Raw genomic sequence first — 19,836 nt, 5'->3', positions numbered from 1 at the left:
TTTGATGATACATTGCAGAAGGAACAAAGTAGTATTAAGGTTGGAATTCAGAGAAAATGGACTGGAATAAAGGTTGTTGTAACAACTAAGAAAACCTAGGAAACCACGTTAAAAAAAATGAAGTTCCATTCTTCACCCTAGCTTGATGTCTCTAACGATTGGAAAAGCTGAACAGGGAAGATATGGTTTGTATTTCCAAGTACACCAGGTGTCAGGCTCTGGAGGAACCCACTGATAATTCTTTATGCAGATTTTTAAATGAGAGAAGTATTTCTTTCGCACCCAGGCCTTCTGAATGAAAAGCTAGTGGAAACCACAAGTTATGGGAAGTGAAGTCATCAAACTACTACTAAAACTTGTCAGTGTCTATACATGATCATCTTAAAAGGAAGGGGAAAAAAATGAGGAATCCTTGTTAGCTGGGAAACTTTTATTTCTTTCAATGATTTTCAGGTTAGGACTTGGTTCTGTTCTTTGTTAGAGGGGTAGGGAGAAATATTGATAGATATTCCTATCACCTAGCATGGCTATGGACTGGCTTGGGGCCTCTGGGTAAATTTTTGAACTATGATAAACCACGACTAAGCCTAGAAGGGCGTAGACGGTTGCACAAGACACACACCTACAGACCGCGCATTGTTGGCCACAGTGCACCCAAGGGCAGAATGCTGTCAGCGCCTTCTTGGGTATTTCCCAACCACACACACCCACAAGTGTTGTCTTTGAATCATGAGCTGATATAAACTTAATATTTTTCACATGTCATTTTGATTTGGTGACTATTTAAATAAGCTTGCGACATAAATTAGAAACCTTAAAAGCTTCTCAGAGCTCAAAGCCTCATCCTCCACGGTGATTTGAAGAAGCAATTAGACATTCTTAAAATGTTGGGTATAGATTCTTTAAAATGTCTATATACTTTTGAAGTTGTGTATTAGGATTCTTGTCCAATTTTCAGCTTTCTGTCCTCCTTTTCAAGAGATATAGCTCACCGTCCTGAGGCTGTCTCCTGCCTTTGACTTGGTCATTGCAAGGCGTAGCTTCTGAATGTGTTTTTAAGCTTCCTAGTCACTCTAACATCATAAACGACAGAATAATTCATTCCTTTTCATTCATCCAACCACGTTTCAATACTGTAAATATTTGAAGAGATATTCTGTTGACTGATACCATCAATGAAGTTGTGTGTGTGTGTGTGTCTGAGTATGGAGGGATAAAGTAGGGGTGTGAAGGAATCAGGGTAGATTCAGTTATTTGCTTCCAAATATTTTCTGTTAGGTGTCCAAAAAGTATTTACCTAGTCTGTAAGTAAATTACATCTATTTTCTAGTTCTCTTTTTCTGAATTAAGCACTGTGTTAAGCCTCTGCTTTTTCAAGTATAGGTAAAAAGCAAAAGGTTTAAATACTTTCATTGTAGGCTGTTCTTTTGCTGGCATGATTGCAAGTGGGAAAAATTGTAAAATTGAAAATACATATAGCTGGCTTGGCCATACTCCTCTCATAGTGCCATATAATTAATCTGACGTTTTTATATGAAGTGACCGCAGTGACATATAAGTCAATTCCAACAGTCTGGAACAGTAAAACACCAAGGGAAATAATCAAAAAATAGGGAGAGATGGGGCCACCTGGAGAGCAGCAGTCACACGGGGATGGGCCCAGAGTCTGTTCCATTTGTTAGAGCTGTTGACACCACAGATGAAGAATCAAGAATGTTTCTTCACACAGGAAGGCCCCAGTCCAGTAGTTAGGGTTGCTAATACTGGGAAACCCAGGAATAGGAACAGTCCTTCCAACGCAGATTAAGTTCATTGGGAACACATGCAAAAGAGTTTGTTCTGTAACAAAGAGCACAACTGCGACATGAAGAAAGATTGGCAGGAGGTGCCAGAGCAGGAAAGGAGCTGGGACTTCTGGGACAGACGGACACTGTGAGTCAGGGACAGCTTCGAGCATGGGCTGGCCCTCACTTTTCAGGGACAATAGACTGTGTAGCTCAGAAACCCTTGGCAAGTTACTCGATAGCTCTGTAACTCAGTTTCTCCATCAGGAAAATCAAAATACTTTATAGAGCTGCAATAAGATTAAATCAGGGCCGGGTACGGTGGCTCACACCTGTAATCCCAACACTTTGGGAGGCCAAGTGGGGCAGATCGCTTGAGGTCAGGAGTTCAAGACATGGGGGCCAACATGGTGAAACTCCATCTCTACTAAAATACAAAAATCAGCTGGCCATGGTGGCGCACACCTGTAATCTCAGGTACTCAGGAGGCTGAAGCAGGAAAATCACTTGAACCCAGGAGATGAAGGTTGCAGTGAGCCAAGATCATGCCACTGCACTCCAGCCTGGGCAAAAAGAAAAAAAAAAAAAAAAAGATTAAATTAGATAATCCATAAAGTTTTTAGCGGAGTACTTGATACGCTTAATACATGTTGGCTATTTTAACATTTTTTTCTCTGAATAGTAATTATTATTGTGAAATGGAAAACAAATTATGGAGTTTTAAATTAAGAGAAGAGACTAAGGAGTGTGTCAGAAATACCTCCAAATATAGAACAGTGTTGGGAGGAGGGTGGGCGTGGGCTGTGGGGGCAGGCTCTGTGCATATGTTCGTGCTCGCCTGCCCAAATAAAAAGCAAGGGAAAACCTAAACAGAAACTGTTCTAGCTGAAAAAATTCTAAATTGGGCTTCCCAGGGAGGTTATGATGATCTGATCCTGGACTGATCTTAGACAAATAGCCATTTGCCCTAGAAATCATGTTTAAACACTCAAGTCAGAGAACAGGCCTAGGTGATCTTAAAAGTTTTCTTTCAATTCAAGATGCATGCAGGATTTTCTGTTCAGTCAGAACTCTGTTTTGGCATAGCACATCGTCTCCCAAGGATGCACATCTGCAGCATTTACCAAGGCCATGCACAGTGTTTTACTGAGCAGTAGAATGGCCACAGTGAGGATGTGGGTCCCAGCTGGACCCTGTGGTCCAGCCGCCTGGTTGTGAAATGTGGCCTCACTGTTGATTAGTTGGCCAGGTGTCCTTGCCTGTAAAATGGGGATAACAGTACCTACCTCATGGAGGTGTCAAGACTCTATAGTGTGCCCTGCACAGATGGACACTCAGTTCAATGTAGGGCTTATTAGATATCCACTTATTCCTCATGAGAACTATTTGAGGTAGGTATTATCCCATTGCTCAGGTGAAGAAATCAAAACTCAAGGCAAGTTTCAAACCCAGGTCTATAGGTCTTGGAGCTGAACATGCCAGGAAGTTCCTAAGACATGACTGAAGGGCTGTGCCAAAACTCTTGTGAATAATGGTGCCCTTACCTACCCCGCTTAGGTCAATACTGAGAGAAATGCTCTTCACTGGCTATGTCTGTACCTCGCCCATCACACATCATGTTCTTTCTTGCCTCCGTGGCCTCTCTCCAGCTGAGCCCCCCTAGGCTAAAATCTCTTCTCCAAGCCCCTGTGCACTTCCCCTTACTCCAGACCCTGCAGTCATCGCCTCCAGCAGGAGGCCTGCCCTGCCTGCCTAGGCCAGCTGGTTCCCTCTCCTCTGTCCTTCCATGACACCCAATGGGACCATATCATGCCCAGTTTAAGGCCCCAAAGAGCACAGGGAACATGGTGGGCATTCAGTAAATGAAGAAACAAAAAGTCTACTTATGTCAATTCTTAAAAAGTTCAGTTTCATTATAATAGTACTTTTCATAGTAAAAAGGCAGTGTAACCCTCTAATTTTTAAAAATGTTCTAACCACAGTCAGGGGAGGATTAATAAGCTTACTGGAGAATCAGCTACCCGAGTGGCCCTGTGATGGATTCTCCACAACGCCGAGTTCCTGACTTGTTATTGCGCTCATACTTTTTCTTATATTTCAAACTTGCCTTTCCTTTCTCCCCTACTTTCTTCAGTTCTATGTATCATTTAAGAAAATGATGCCACCTCAGGGAACAGGTACTAGAAACATTATATCCTCATAAGTAGATATAATTTGTTTTGTTTGTTTTTACTTAGAAGGTATTTCCCCCTTCTCTTAAATTACTTCTATCCATTTCTGTAACAAGCTCTGACTTAATTTTTATCTGTGTTCATGAAATATAGATGAAATTTCTTGAGTCTGGAAATCTTAAAGAGCTATTCCTGGAATTTTTAACAGTTATAATACTTTAAAGGAATTAAATGCTGTTTATGATAATGCAGACTTCTGAAACAACTAATTGACTAATGATATTTTTTACACTATAATTATCTCCAGCATCGCATTCCCTTTTCTAACAGAAAAACGTTTTATTATGGACATTTAAAAATATTTGCAAACACAGGGAGAATACAATATTGAACCCCTTTTTTTTCCAAAGGTTTCACGTATTAACCTAGCATTTCCTTCCCTTCCACCCACTTTGTTTCGTTCCTCTCTCATCTCAGCAGAAAGGAGGCAAAGGAACCCTTTGTTTGCAACACCATCTCCTCTTTCCAGGACTCCTTCCCTTCCTGCTGTCCTGAGTTTAGGTTGCACCTGTGGTGTCAGCTCTGCACATGCCTCTTATGTGCGCGCGCGCACACACACACACACAATCTCCATTGTGCATGCACACAACTTCCACACCTTCACCCAGCCTCCACCCTGGATTTATCTATCTTAGGTTTCAGACATTAGGAAAAAAAGTTGGTTGGGAATGCAAATTAGTAGCCATAAAAATGTATAAAGCTACAAGTGCTTCCAAAAACAAAATGGTTCAATAGAAATATACTCATTAGGCCAGAAGTAGTGGCTCATGCCTGTAATCCCAGTACTTTGGGAGGCTGTGGCAGGAGGATCAGCTGAGGTCAGGAGTTCAAGACCAGCCTGGCCAACATGGTGAAACCCCCAACTCTACTAAAAATACAAAAATTAGCCGGTCGTGGTGGCAGGTGCCTGTAATGTCAGCTACTCAGGAGGCTGAGGCAGGAGAATCACTTTGACCCGGGAGGCAGAGGTTGCAGTGAGCCGAGATCATGCCACTGCACTCCAGTCTAGGTAACAGAGCGAGACTCACTCTCAAACAAAAATGAAAAAGGAAAGAAAGAAAAATACTCTTTAAATCAGATTTTAAAAAGTAATTCCCTGCTGAGTGGTGGGCTCACAGCAGATTGTTCTTCTGTTTTGCTGCTGCTTCACCCTCTATACTTTTCCCATTGACAACATGAGCAGGTATCACTTTTGTAATTAAATATCTCCAAATGCTAAAGATGTCATTTGTAAGTAGCCTCTGAATCTCTTGGCCAGCAAAATAAATCTGGACCAGAATCTAAATGAAATCTTTTCCTAAAATCCAAACCGTATTTCCCACGGCTTGGAAGCCTAGACGTAGAGGAAAAAAGGCATTTCTTGGCAAAGGAAAGCCAAATGGATAAAAGAGCCCAACCACCGGTGCCCTTCCCTTTGCACTTCTTTCCCCAGCCTCACCCCTGAGCAGGATGCATCCTCCCGCTCTGGGTTGGTCGATCCTGCAGCAATGCAGATGAGCCCTCCCTCTGTAATTACCATGCATGGACCGCAGGGGAGAGTTGGAAGGATTAACCTGCCGGCCTCTCCGTAAAGCCGGGCCTGGTGTTGAGTTACATGCCTTGGTGCATGAGGTGGCATGGGGTGCCCTAGACAGCGCAGTATGGGAAGGGTGGGGTATATAGAGCCTGGAGCCAGAAGGCAGCTTCGGCAGAGTTGGCAGCCTCTTCAAGCTAAACTTCCTTAGCTGTAAAGCGACAAATCCCATAAGAGTTTTCAGGATTAAGTGTAGGGACACGGCACATAATGGAACAAGAGCTGCAAGGTAAATGGAGATGAAGCCTCACGTATACTACTCTTCTCAGAGGTTTCCATTTCCCTGGGAATTCTCTTTCCCATCCCTCCTCAGGCCTCTTTACGGTTGTAACAGCAGTTTGAAAGGAACCTAAGAAGTCTTGGGGTGTTTCAGTTTGGTTTGGTTCTGTTCAGTGTAGGGTATCTTCTCAGTCTACCAATGATCTCCTTGACCTCATTGTAAAGATTAAATGAGATACAAACCCTTAAAGCAGCCAGCTCACTCTTTGGCACATAATGCTATTCAATGAGTAGTAACTGGCATTAAAGCCGTTGTCTCCCGTAGGCTTGAACTTGACCATTGTGCCGATCACCACAGGGGCAGCATGCTGGGGTCTGGAGCCAGCTCTGTGTCTATCCAGCCATGCGTCCTTGAGTGTTATATATTTGGGACTCGGTGTCTCCATTTGTAAATGAGAGGCTGAACTTGGTTGTCCTGGAGATCCTTCACAGTTTAAGGAAGTATGCTGTGACACTTCAGAATGACAGGGTCTCCATTGAGATTTACTTGCCTCCTCTTTCGTCTCTCTGCTCAACCTCCTTTACACTGGTTGTCAACTCAGTTGAGACTTACAGAGTTTTTTTAAAGAAATACAGATGGCTAGGCTTCATTCCCGACCAATTACATCAGAATAGCTGGGGGTGGGGAGCCAGCATCATTATTTTTTCAGAGTTGCCCAGGTGATGCCACCGTGTAGCCAGGGTTAAGAACTACTGCATTATGCAAATGACGTAGTCAAAGCAAGGCAAAACAGACAGGATTTGGGTAAGCCAGAAGCTGTGTCTGTGAGAAGGTGTGATTTCAGATGTGGCATCTTGACTCTGTCTCACTCCTAAATGTGCTCTTTTACTTACTATCCCTGACAACATAGCCTGACACCAGTCCCCATTGCCCTTGAGACCAAATCTAAACTCCTTGACCCGGCTCACATGGCTTTTTACAATCTGGCTTCTGCTGCTCCAGCCTCGTTTCTCAGCCAGCCTGACTACACCCCAATAGAGAGTAATCACGTGGCAGGGTTTGGCTACAAGCCTTTGTATCTTCCCCACCCTTCTCCCTGCTTACCTAACCTTACCTCCCGCCCCTGTACCTGGCCAACTTCTTCTCCTTCAGGTCTCCGATGAGCTTTCTCTTCCCTGCCAACCCCAGATTGAGTTAGGTGATCCAGGTACACCTCCTGAGCCCACTGTACACACCCAGTGACACACTTGATCACACTGTACCTGACCTGCACTCCCAGCCCCGACGACTTAAATTCCACAAAAGCAAGGACTGTGGCTGATTTACTACTGCATCCCCTGTATCTGGCATAGTGAGCCCCCACTAATACTGGTGGAAAGAGTGAATGAGTAACTGAATGATTACACAAGAAAGAAAGAAAGAGAAATTCTTAAGAACCTGAGTCACAGGAAATTAGAGAAATCAGGTTCATAAAATGAATGAATACACAAGAAAAAAATTCTTAATGAATGATTCACACTAAGCCAAATGTAGGATCCTAGCCCTATACTCTCTTTGACTTAAGACTATTCTTTAATGCACAGTATGGACAGCACACGATGCCAGGGAGAGTGGAGAAAACCAGACTCACTTCCCACCAAATAAGCTTGGTTTCCTCAGAGATTAGGTCTTGCATTACTTGCTCTATAAACAAGAGTAATCAACAGAGCACTATTTTTTTTTTTTAAGACAAAGTCTCGCTCTGTTGCCCAGGCTAGAGCGCAGTGACGCGATCTTGGCTCACTGCAACCTCCGTCTCCCGGGTTCAAGCAATTATCTGCTTCAGCCTCCCGGGGAGCTGGGATTACAGGTGCATGCCACCACGCCCAGCTAATTTTTGTATTTTTAGTAGAGATGGGGTTTCACCATGTTGGTCAAGCTCATCTTGAACTCCTGACCTTGGGATCTGCCTGCCTTGGCCTCCCAAAGTGCTGGGATTACAGGCATGAGCCACCATGCCCGGCCTCAGAATGCTAATATTAAAAAGCTAGTATTAACAGTGGAATTCAGTATCTGTTGTTTTTAATGAACTTTTTTTAGTGAACATATTTTTAGTGAACTTTCTAATCTTACTAGTTTATGAGATATGTACAGTAAAATAATACAGTGTTTGAGATTTACCTCAGAATTACCAGTTGAAAGGAGAGTGAGGCACAGAGGTAGAGTTGAAACAAAATTAACCAGGAATTGACAGCTTTTGAAGCTGGTTGATGGTCATATGGGGGTTCATTCTATTATTTTCTCTGCTTTGGCGTAAGTTTGAAATTGTTCAAAATAAAATGTTTTAAAAAGTAAAAAAAAGTTAGTTAAAATAGTAATGATCATCCTTTAAAAACAAAAAGAAATTGGTGGAAGAAAGTCATTCTCAGCATTGCCACTTGATTCAATGAGTGAAAAAAAAAAAAAAATCCAAAACCAGCCATACGTCGTCTGGAGCCAGCTTGGTCTTGGTTAGTTGGAAAACAGGAATGTTCTCCAAGGTTAGTAAACTGTAATGAGTTCCACATAGTTTTCAGGCACCAGAGTTTACAAATCACTGCAGTTTGGTTTGTAACTCCATTCACATGGCCACAAGAAATACAGCCTGTGCCGATTTTCCCCATTATTTGCTTAGCCAAACAAACAACACAGCCCTGCAATCTCAAACACCACCCAGGGACGCCATTTTACGACCCTTGGCACCACATGTCCCCTCCGCCGTGTTTTCACAACTCCAACGTTCCTCCTTTTAAAGTTGGCAGAAATCAGCAGCCCTGCGTTTCTTGTTATTACTCCTAACGTTTGTTGCTTCCAATGGGGAACGTTTTCTTCTCCGAGAGGCTTTCACCTCCGCCAGGCCTGTGCCTCTGCGGCCCAAGCGCTCTTCCCTTCCAGCCCTTTCCCCTTCCCCTTTCTCTCCACAACCCTTGCCGGCTGGGCTCCCATGGAGCCCACGCGGCCTTTCCTGCCCTGGCAGCGCGCGTTTTTCAGCCCCTTCCATCAGGTCTGGCCGAGCTGGCCGCCGCGTTCCTTCCCACGGCCTGGCGGGGGCCTGCGGTTCCACCAGGCAAGGGGGCCCCGAGACAGGGCCTGGGCCTTGCTTGCTGCCCTTTGACTGGACCCCCTCATGAGAAAAATTCCCTGGCTAGGGTTCCTCTTGTGCTGGGTGGAATCCAGGCCTTCCTCAGCTTTTCGTCTCCTCTGATCTTGGTGGAGGCCGCCTGAAGAGTCCAGTTCTCCCCACTGTCTCCCGCCCGGACGGCCAGGCGGCTTCTAGGTTACTCGCGGGCCAGCTCTGCTAGTGCCCGCTTCACATCTCCCTCCTGCTCTGCTCTTTGCAGCTTTTTTCTATTTTAACTACTTTGGAAGTGAAGATGCTTCATTGTATCCACACCCGAGGTTGTTTTTTATTCTTGGTTTTTGCATCCTAAAAACCATTTAAATGACACTTCTCTCCTATTTTTAGAAAGGTCTATAAACACTGCACTTCCAGGATTGTTCCTTTTTCTCCTTAAATCCTGTGCCTTAGCACTTGCAGTCTTCTAAGAGTTGCTTTTATAGAAATTTTTGTTGGCTGGCTTGGAATACTTTCTATTGCTGTGCATTTTTTGAGCTCACCATGAGCACACTGAATTTCCTCATCAACCCCGAGAAAAAGTTAAAGTTATTTTATAAAACAAAGTGAGACTTAATTTTTAAAAAGAAATGGAGACAAAGAAGTCGATTCACCTAGATTACAGCTAGTAACTAGCCAAACGCCATTCTCATTCCACACTCTTCAGTCCTGATTCCTTTACACGTTCACTCCGTATAGGTTTATTAATCACTCATTCTGTGCAAGCGTACATCCAAGTCTAGACCTGAAAATGAGAGTTTATCTAAAAATTTAAAAACAAGATTTTTAAAAGAACAAAATACCTACTTTTCCTCTCTTAGTAAAGTGACAGGATCACTGATACTGACTTATTTCGGTATAGGTGCTTGGATTTCATTGTAAAATTCTCACTCCCCGAATATATGGCAGAAATAAAACTCTAGACCATAAGCTTTCATTCGATATTGGTAATTCTTTTCATTCCGATTGTTGTAAGGGAGGCCCCTCTAGGACCAGACAGACTGTGCACAGATCCCCCAATGCTGCTTAACTAGTTGGGCAAGTTAATCATCTTTTCAAGCCTATTTCTTCATCTTTAAAATGAAGATAATGGGTTTGTTACATATATAAAGTACTAAAGATGGTACAAGGCATCTGGAAAGCACTTAATATAGCTCCCTTTTCTTCCCCTGTCAACTGGAAATTTATCATGTTATTAAGAGTGAAGAGTAAAATGTTTTAATAATAGGCAAACAAATCTCATTCTTTTTCATCCTGTATCAAATTGTCCTGGAAACATTAGAAGTAAGTGACTAAGCATAGTTTAGTTTCAAGCCTACTGTTTGATTGATGTGTCAGTGAGAAATGAATGACTAGGTGGCATGCAGTGAAAGAATCCCAGAAAGGTTGTAATCCACACCCTAGATAATCACGGGCAATTCATGGAAAGTTGGATAAAACACTAGCTCAAAAATATTTATTGAATTTTAGAAAATAACCCTACCATATGTACTTGCTTTCCTCTTTGCCCTTACTGCCTTCAGAGTAAGGTAACATGAGTTTTTAAAAATGATTTTAAAACATGAGTTTTAAAATTATCTTTAAAAGATTTTTGTTGAAACAAAAATTCACATGCCTTTCTTTTGGGGGAGAGAGGAAAGTAGCTTTCCTACTTGTTTGTTTGTTGTATTTTAAGAGGGGTGGAATTATTGATTTATCATTACACCTGCCCCACTTCAACCTAAGATTAGAAAATGTATAATTTCAAGATCTTCAGAGCAACAGAATGATGTTATTCCAAATCAGAGAGAGATTTGTTAGGAGATCAGCAAAAGCTTTTCGTTAAAAAATGGAGCATTTGCCTGCCCACACTGTTAATGAAAGTAAAATGTACCTTTTAGTACAGGAACTGATTTCTAGTGTGTAAATTCTATTCTATTCTCTGATATGGAATGTTTGCATGTCATTAGCCAGCCCTCTGTGTTTTCACAGTATAGATATGACCACCTTCTATTAACTGAGCATATACTAATGTGTATAGGTTCAGCCTTTATTAATGGGATAAATGATAGATGCAAAACACTTTTAACTGCAGCACACCATACAAATGTTCATTCCAAAATTGGGAAAAGCATATTATGGATTCTTGTTTTTAAGCGTAGTTACTCATGTTCCTGAACAGGTCATATTTTGGGGGTGGCCAAATATTTTTTTGTAATGATGCCTGGCTGGTAAAAATGCTTTTTGCTGAGACCTAAGAAACTGTAGTGTCTATTGTTATTGGAAAACATATTCACCTAGATGAGTGGTATTTTAAATTATTCTTTTTTTATCATTAAATGTAGGTGTCAACATATAGACTTTGCCTTATTTTTAGAAAGTTTGGGATTCATGGGTGACAAAAACTCAGAAAACGATTTCTTCAAAACAAAATTGCTTTTTTAGTAGAATCTGTTTCAAAGACACTTTGGAGCAATAACATTTTTTAAGTAGCAGAGAAGCTTGTTTTAAGTAACACAGGGAAAGATGTGACCTTCCATTACAGTGACAGCACTTAGCCATAATCACCACGTCAGGAACATTTTCTTTGCAGGTGAAAGACAGTGAATAAAAGAATTTATTTGACAAAGCCTAGGACTATTTTGAATGGTCTCATCCTGAGATATTTATCAAGCAGGGACCAACACTTTGCAGACAATCGTGATTTTTCCCTACTGCCATCTTCAAAAGTGCTACCTTTGACAGTGATAAAAGTCACCTCTTAGTCTCAGTGGCTGAACAATTGATCTAATTGTCTTCACTGTTCCCTCTTTTCTATCACAGAATCGGAAGACTTTTTGATGGTACAGAGCCCATTGTTTTGGACAGTCTCAAACAGCACTATTTCATTGACAGAGATGGACAGATGTTCAGATATATCTTGAATTTTCTACGAACATCCAAACTCCTCATTCCTGATGATTTCAAGGTGAGGGATCCATGTTAAATCACCAATAGCATAAATATGTGATTTTTTTATGTGCTCCAAAAACATATTTCTAGTTCTACATTATTAACATACACCATCTCGAAAGGTGCCAGAGTTCTCTTTCACATGGTTATGCTGTATTCATGAAATAGTGGATATGGTCATTAAACTTCTACATGACTAAAATAGGATCGCTTTGCATTTAAAGAATTGAATTATAATTCACTTGAACAAACTGAAAAGGAGTTGATTAAATTCAAAGCTCATTTCTGATATGTCTTAGAGAGCTAGAGAATAAAAGAAAACCTTCTTAGCTTAATGAAGACTTCCCCTCCCCGCTCCCAGAAATCGAAAGCATACATGGACAGTAAAATTTTAGAATTGTTCCCTTTACAGTTAGTAACAAGTGTTAAGGTTAGTCACGCTGAGATAGCCCACGTTGTGCTGGTAACTCTAGGCAATGGAGTCAGACAAGGAGAACAAATAGAAAGTGTTAATATTAGAAGGGAATTCACGAAAATGTAATTTTTGTAGCTGATAATGTTTCTTCAAATGAATAATTCTAAAGAGCTAACTTAATGCTATTAGAACTTATAAAGAACTCATTAAAGCAGCTCAATTCAGGATCAGTATACAGTTTTGTTTTTTTTTTTTTTTTGAGACGGAGTTTCGCTCTTGTATCCCAGGTTGGAGTGCAGAGGCGTGATCTTGGCTCACCGCAACCTCTGCCTCTTGGGTTCAAGCAATTCTCCTGCCTCAGCCTCCTGAGTAGCTGGGATTACAGGTGCCCACAACCACGCCAGGCTAATTTTTCATATTTTTAGTAGAGATGGGGTTTCGCCATGTTGGGCAGGCTGGTCTCAAACTCCATACCTCAGGTGATCCGCCTGCCTCAGCCTCCCAACATGCTGGGATTACAAGCATGAGCCACTGTGCCCGGCCAGTCAATAGCCTTTTTAGAGAATAGCAAGAGCCAATTGTAAACTATCATAGAAAAATATACAGCAAAAATTATAACACCTAGGAATAAACCTAACAAGAGACAAGCAAAGGCTGATTAAGAAAACCACAAATCTCTCCATACAACTGTAAAACAGTTGAATAAATGAAGAAACATTCTAGGTTCCTGGATGGGAAACCTCAATATTGTTAAGATGTCAGTTATCCTCAAATTATTCTGTATAGTCAGGACAAACCCACTTAAGTAATAGATTTTTCAAAATGAAATTTGAACCATTTATAAAGTTTGTGTAGAATAAAAAAAAGTGTAAGGATAGCTAAAAAAAAAAAAGTATTTCTGGTCATAGTAATGGTGATAAAGGTGGGTAATGTGGATGTGTCCTACCAATGTCAAAACAGACTTTTGAGCTATATTAATTTAAAGGTGCTGACAGCACTGAAATATACAAATCAATGGAGAAGAGTAGGGTCCAGAGATAGATGTACAGGTACACAGGAATTGGATGTACTATAAAGGTGGCATTTCACATCAGTGGGAAAAGAAAGCAGTAGTCAGTAATAGGCGCTGAGACGATCAGCACTGAGACATTTGAGGGAATTGTAAAGTCAGAGCCCTGTCCTACATCATAAATTCACAAAATTTCAAAAATAAATACAAAAACAAAGGCAATAAAAGTATTAGGAAAAAATACAAAGAAATTTCTTTTTTTTTTTTTTGAGACGGAGTCTCGCTCTGTCGCCCAGGCTGGAGTGCCGTGGCCGGATCTCAGCTTACTGCAAGCTCCGCCTCCCGGGTTCACGCCATTCTCCTGCCTCAGCCTCCCGAGTAGCTGGGACTACAGGCGCCCGCCACCTCGCCCGGCTAGTTTTTGTATTTTTTAGTAGAGACAGGGTTTCACCGTGTTAGCCAGGATGGTCTCGATCTCCTGACCTCGTGATCCGCCCGTCTCAGCCTCCCAAAGTGCTGGGATTACAGGCTTGAGCCACCGCGCCCGGCTCTGAAATTTCTAAAAGTATAATTTTGAGGCAGAAAGGGCCTGTCTAAATGAGACTTCCTACCCAGAAGCTATCCTTTAAAAAAAAAATAGTTGAGTTAAAGACATCATATACAAATAAAAGATAAGTGTCAGACCATAAGAAATATTTGCAACAAAAGATGAATACCTGTCCTAAAAGATCTATCTTAAAAATCTGTAAGAAACATACAAACAACCCAGTGGGAAAAATTTTTTAGCTATGAACAAAATTTTCCCAAAGAAAAAAACAGAAATTGGCATTAAACATTTGAAAAGGCATTCCGTCTCTTTTGTATCAAAGAAACAAAAATAAAATGAGATACTCCCTTTTATCCATTAGATTGGCAAAATTTTAAAAGATGTATAATATACAGTGTTAGGGAACATACAGTGTGGTTGGAAGTAAAAATCATTAAACATTTTTGGAGGACAATTCAGCAGTAAATATTAAAGTTTCAAATATACATACTCTTTGATCTGCTAGAAATAGTCACATAAATATGTAAAGATATTTATATGTAGGCTGTTTATTATAGTCATGTTTATAATAGCAAAAACTGGACTTTCTAAAAAAGAAAGTTCAGCAGTGGCAAATGGTTACAAATATTATAGACTATCCATACTATGGACTAGTTTGAAAGATGTGTTAGATCTATATCTGTTGATATGTGCGGGGGAAATCCCATAATTCCACGATTCAGTGAAAATATTAAGTTGCAGAACCATATGTATAGTATGTTTCTATTTATGTAAAAGATCAGGTATGTATGCATATATAAATGCATAGAAAAAGATCCAGAAGGGTAGATCCCAAGTTCATGAGAAGCTCAGGGGCCCCTTATTTATCTTCTCCTTCAGGATTTTAAACAGTGGGGCACATGCCAAGATTATTAGCCAAATGGAAAAGAGAGCACAGAGGAGTTGCATCATGTGCACATTTATTTTACATGGAAACAACTATATGCAATTGGCAAGAAAATAGAGAGAGTGTAATAACTGCAGCCAGTGAATGAGCTTCCCTCAGCCCTGGAATGAGCCTGAGGAAGGCGCAGGAGCCCACTGCTCCCAGCCAAGGGCAGTTCCCAAGGCCCCCTCAATGGCGTGCATCTCACTGCACTGAGCTTGATTCCAGGGTTTGAAGACATGCGGGCTTGGTTTGTGCAACATGGCTCCTAAGCAAAAGCCGCTTCATCAGTAGTGATCTCTTCCAGCTCAGGAAAGGAAGCATATTGAGGAGCGATTTCTTTTTTATTATTATTATTGTTGTTATTATTATTTTATTTCAAGTTCTGGGATGCGTGTGCAGGACGTGCAGGTTTGTTACATAGGTAAACATATGTCATGGTAGTTTGCTGCACCTGTCAACCCATCACCTAGGTATTAAGCCCTGCATGCATTAGTTATGTATCCTGATGCTTTCCCTCCTCCTACCCCTACAGGCCCCATTGTGTGTTGTTCCCCTCCCTGTGTCCTTGTGTTCTCATTGTTCAGCTCCCACTTATAAGTGAGAACATGCAGTTTTTGGTTTTCTGTTCCTGTGTTAGTTTGCTGAGGATAATGGCTTCTAGCTTCATCCGTATCCCTGCAAAGGACATGATCTCGTTCCTTTTTATGGCTGCATGGTATTCCAAGGAGCAGTTTCTAATATGGTACCTTCCTAGAGGCTGTTCAAGGATAATTTTCAACGTAGTGTATACAGTTTTTTCTTGGCATGACAACTTTTGAACCTCTTTCCTGCCTTTTTCTCCGTGCTACTTTATTAATTTGATCAAAAATTTTATCCAGGGCTCTCAGATCATAGCTGAATTAGACAACACTCTGCAGGCCCAAGGCCAAAGTGCAGTCTCTACCTCCAGCCCTCAGTCTGCACCTGGGGTCACACACTCTCAGACATGATCAAGGGAACTGACTGGGTTTAGACAGCAGCCCCACGTCTTTGAGGCCACGGCTGATGAATAGCATAGTTGAAGAGAGCAGGCCAGCATCCCACAGCAGCTGCAGGTGAAACAGAGAGACCTAGGGAGAGAACGAGGTCTGTTCTCAAAAGCAGGTGCTTGCTGCACGTGGAGACAGGAAGAGGAGTCAGGAAGCTGGGTCCCTGCTCAGGGCACAGATTCCAGCAGTGATCGGCCACTAGTCCAACCTGGCCCCACCAATGTCAGGCACTCCCCAGTCAGCTCTGGACCCTTTCCCACTTTGGGGAGCAAGTAAGCTCTTGTAGAGAGAAGGGCCAAAGCATGATGTGGAGAGGTGGGGGAATGACTTCTTACTCTCTCATCTTTTCCTAGAGGAAAGGCAGTGGAATTGGAAAGGGGTAAGGGAGAATATTTCACTTTTAGTTCCATATGCTTTGGTATGAATTTTATCATTAGTTTTTAAAATGAGCAGGCATTCACATAGGACTTAGGTCATTAAAATAAAACAATAAAAGGCTGGGCGCGGTGGCTCAAGCCTGTAATCCCAGCACTTTGGGAGGCCGAGACGGGCGGATCACGAGGTCAGGAGATCGAGACCATCCTGGCTAACCCGGTGAAACCCGTCTCTATTAAAAAATACAAAAAACTAGCCGGGCGAGGTGGCGGGCGCCTGTAGTCCCAGCTGCTCGGGAGGCTGAGGCAGGAGAATGGCGTAAACCCGGGAGGCGGAGCTTGCAGTGAGCTGAGATCCGGCCACTGCACTCCAGCCTGGGCGACAGAGCGAGACTCCGTCTCAAAAAAAAAAATAAATAAATAAAACAATAAAATAACAATTTTAAAATAAAGTTGTCAAAAAAGAAGTCAAGTAGTCACAGCTACAGACATGTATACTAGTAAGGAAAAACTGCCATAGGATTTCATATTTTTTGCTAAGTTATATATAGCCTGGACTTCATCAGGAGAAGGTTTGGTTAGTACAGATATGAAAATCACCTCATGTTTAGCTGATCGCATTTCCAAATACTGACCCAGAATCCCTGCCTGGATAGTTCATTCGCTCTTTAAACTTTACATGCCCAAAAATGAGCTCCCTCTGCCTGCCTCCCCCTCTGCCACCACCACCACCAAGAACAAAATCTGCTCCTCTTCCTTTGTATCCTATCTTGGTAAAAGATGCCAGATCCACCTACTTGCTCAAGGAAGGAACCTGCAGTCCTTCTGGACTTTTTCCTCTTCTTCGCCTCCCACACGTGATCTGTCAGTGCGTCCGTCATCTTAACCTCCTGGACGCATCGCGAATCAGTCCACTGCCCTCATCCTACCTCCCTAGCCCAAGGCCCAGCAGCTCTCTGGACTCCTTGGAATGGCTTCATAATTGGAGCCCACTCTCCCACTCTTAACCCCTTCTTGACTCATTCTCTGCATGGAAACTGAGACACTTTTTAAAAATGCAACTTTTAATTTTGACATCATTATAGATTTGCATGCAGTTGTAAGAAATAATAGAGATGCGGTGTTACCCAGCTCCCCCCAGTAATAACATCTTGCAAAATACTATCACAACCAGGATGTTGACACTGATACAGTCAAGGTTCGGAACAGTTCCATCACCACAAGGATCCTTCCTCTAGTCCTTTGACAGTTACACCCACCTCTCTCTCTCTCTCCCTGCCACTATCTCCTACCCCATCCCTGACCATGTGACACTTTTTGAAAAGGATACTGTATCAGGAGTTGGCTCCTGCTTGAAACTCTGCAGGGACTTTCTCTTGTTCCTGAAACTGTGGAATGAAGAAGATAAACCAAGCTTTTCAAGAATTAAAGTTAGTTTGACTCAGAAGTCTTACTGAGGTCCTACACAGGATTTCAGCCCACAGCTTGTATACAGGCGGTGGAGGTTCAGTACACAGAAAATCACATGATGCTTGCTCAGATGCCACAAGCAGAATACATCGAGTTTTGGGTGTAAGAGTACAGCGTGTTATAGATTACAGAAGCGTCCTCACCAACCTGTCAGACGTTATCTCATATGGAAGAAAAGGCAAGGACTAGGGTCATGTATCTCTTAAGGAATGTGGTGACTCAGGCAGGAGACCTGGGGGGACCGTATGCTCGGCTCTGTTGTGTCTTCAAGGCGTTTTCCTGGAGAGCTGCACGTCCTCCCAGAGTCAGAGGGTCAAGCAGAAATGAGCAGCCATGGCTTCTTCCATTCATTCCTCTGTCTCACAGAGCAAAGCACCACATCCCTGTCAGAGCCCACAAGGCCCAGAAGGCTCTAGCCTCTGCCCACCTCACCCACTCTCACCCTCCACATGTCCCTACAGGACTTTTCTCTGTCCCTCAGACACACCCTCCTCTTGCCCCCTGACAAATGCCCCTCTGTGCGCCTACACAGCCATTCCCCTGGCCTTTACTGGAATTCAGGACTCATCTTTTTCACCACATCCCCCAGCAAACCTACCTAGGCCCAGTGTAGCTTAGGCTCACCTGTACCCCCGATTCTCCATGCACACGCAGTGCGTCTATCACTCACTGTGCAGCACCATCTGGCCGGCTGTGAGGTAGGGATGCTTCCGGCTACAAGAGTGGGAACAGCCAATGAACAGCGGCTTACACTATTGGAGATTCATTTTTCTCACGTGAGAAGTCAGAGGCCTGTGGTTGTTGGCAGAGGTATCTGCCCAGCAATGTTATCAAGGACCAGCAGGCTTTCTGTCTTTTCGTTTTGCCATCCTCAGTGTTGACATTCTGGCCTCATGCCTGTCACCTCAAGATCATATGGTGACTGCATCACGGCACCAGGCATTGCCATTCCAGGTGTCACATCCTCAGTCAAGGCAGGAAAAAGGGGCAGACAGCTTTTGAACTCACAAGACTCTGTCCTTGTCAGACAATCCCACAGAAGACTTTCCCTTTGTGGCTCATTGGCCAGAATGGAGCCTCCCCTTGGTGGCTGAGAAAGGGATTTTTTTTTTTCCCGCTTATTTTTAGCCTCTGTAGTAAGAGAAATAGGCAAGGGAGAGAGGTTGAAATGGCTGTTGGGGAAGCTAGCCAGCAGCATCTGTCCCACACGCTCAGCACCTGCCACATATTAAGCATGTAAATATTTGTGGCGTGAGTGAATGAACGCATGGATGGGTAAATAGATGAGTGGAGTGAGGTTCACATTCAAACTAGGCTCTGGCTCCCACCAGTTCATCTGAAACCTGCTGATCTACTTCCTGATGTTTGGACTCTGGATATTTTGTGTATATATCTTCACTTCCTTGCCGCATTTTATAAAGTTCTTGCAGTCAAGGACTTTTTTTTTTCTTTTTCTTTTTCTTTTTTTTTTCTTTGAGATGGTCAGTGTTGCAATCTTGGCTCACTGCATCCTCTGCCTCCCAGGTTCAAGCAATTCTCCAGGCAGGGACATTTTTATGTTTTTCCAGAGGACATTGTGTGTTGGGCACATAATCAATGCTTAGTATTAATTCATTGAAATACAGCAAAAAAGGGTTAAAAGAGATGCAGGAAACTGCAATCTAAATATGAGTAGGCAATGCACTTCTTTTCAAAGTTATATAGGACTAAGTAGAAAATACAAAACATGTATATAATATCATCATTGTGTGCTGCTTATCAGAATAATATTAATTTATAATTCCCATTATTAAAAAGGATGCAGGCTGCAGGGAATCACAAACGAATATATTGGGAATTACAGTTAGAAATGATAATAGCCATTCATTTTTAGTTGCAGTATGTTCCAGAAACTGAGCCAGGTATTTTAGGCATGTACTTTGGTTTAACGCTCAGCACATAAACCTACATAGCAGTCGTTATTTTTCCTCCAAGAGCATTCAGGTTAGATGCTGGGGAGGGAAAAACTTCCACACGGAGTTCAGCTGTGGCCGGTTTCCTTAAGGACTCACCCGCCCACCTGCCGAGGATTGGCACAGCTGCTTCTCTGCACCTTTTGCGTGCTTCCTGAGGATTCCAGAGCCTTTAAAGACCTGCTATTTATCAATCCTAAGTACCAAACACACCCTTTAATTGGCTAAGGATTTAGCTGTA

At 42.4% G+C, this 19,836-nt stretch overlaps 1 protein-coding gene across 3 annotated transcripts in view; it reads left to right on the top strand.

Annotated features, from left to right (window-relative positions):
* The window catches only part of KCTD1 (potassium channel tetramerization domain containing 1), a 200,189-nt gene that overhangs the window by 164,615 nt on the left and 15,738 nt on the right, over positions 1-19,836 (top strand). For all 3 annotated transcript variants that reach the window (XM_031658939.1, XM_031658940.1, XM_009192558.4), the window contains exon 3: positions 11,744-11,888. In XM_031658939.1, coding sequence (XP_031514799.1) covers positions 11,744-11,888 — 145 coding nt within the window. The remainder of the gene's footprint in view (positions 1-11,743; positions 11,889-19,836) is intronic.

The sequence above is a fragment of the Papio anubis genome, chromosome 19 (assembly GCF_008728515.1).
Source record: "Papio anubis isolate 15944 chromosome 19, Panubis1.0, whole genome shotgun sequence".
In the NCBI taxonomy this organism is placed as follows: domain Eukaryota; kingdom Metazoa; phylum Chordata; class Mammalia; order Primates; family Cercopithecidae; genus Papio; species Papio anubis.
This window is presented reverse-complemented; position numbering and strand designations above follow the sequence as displayed.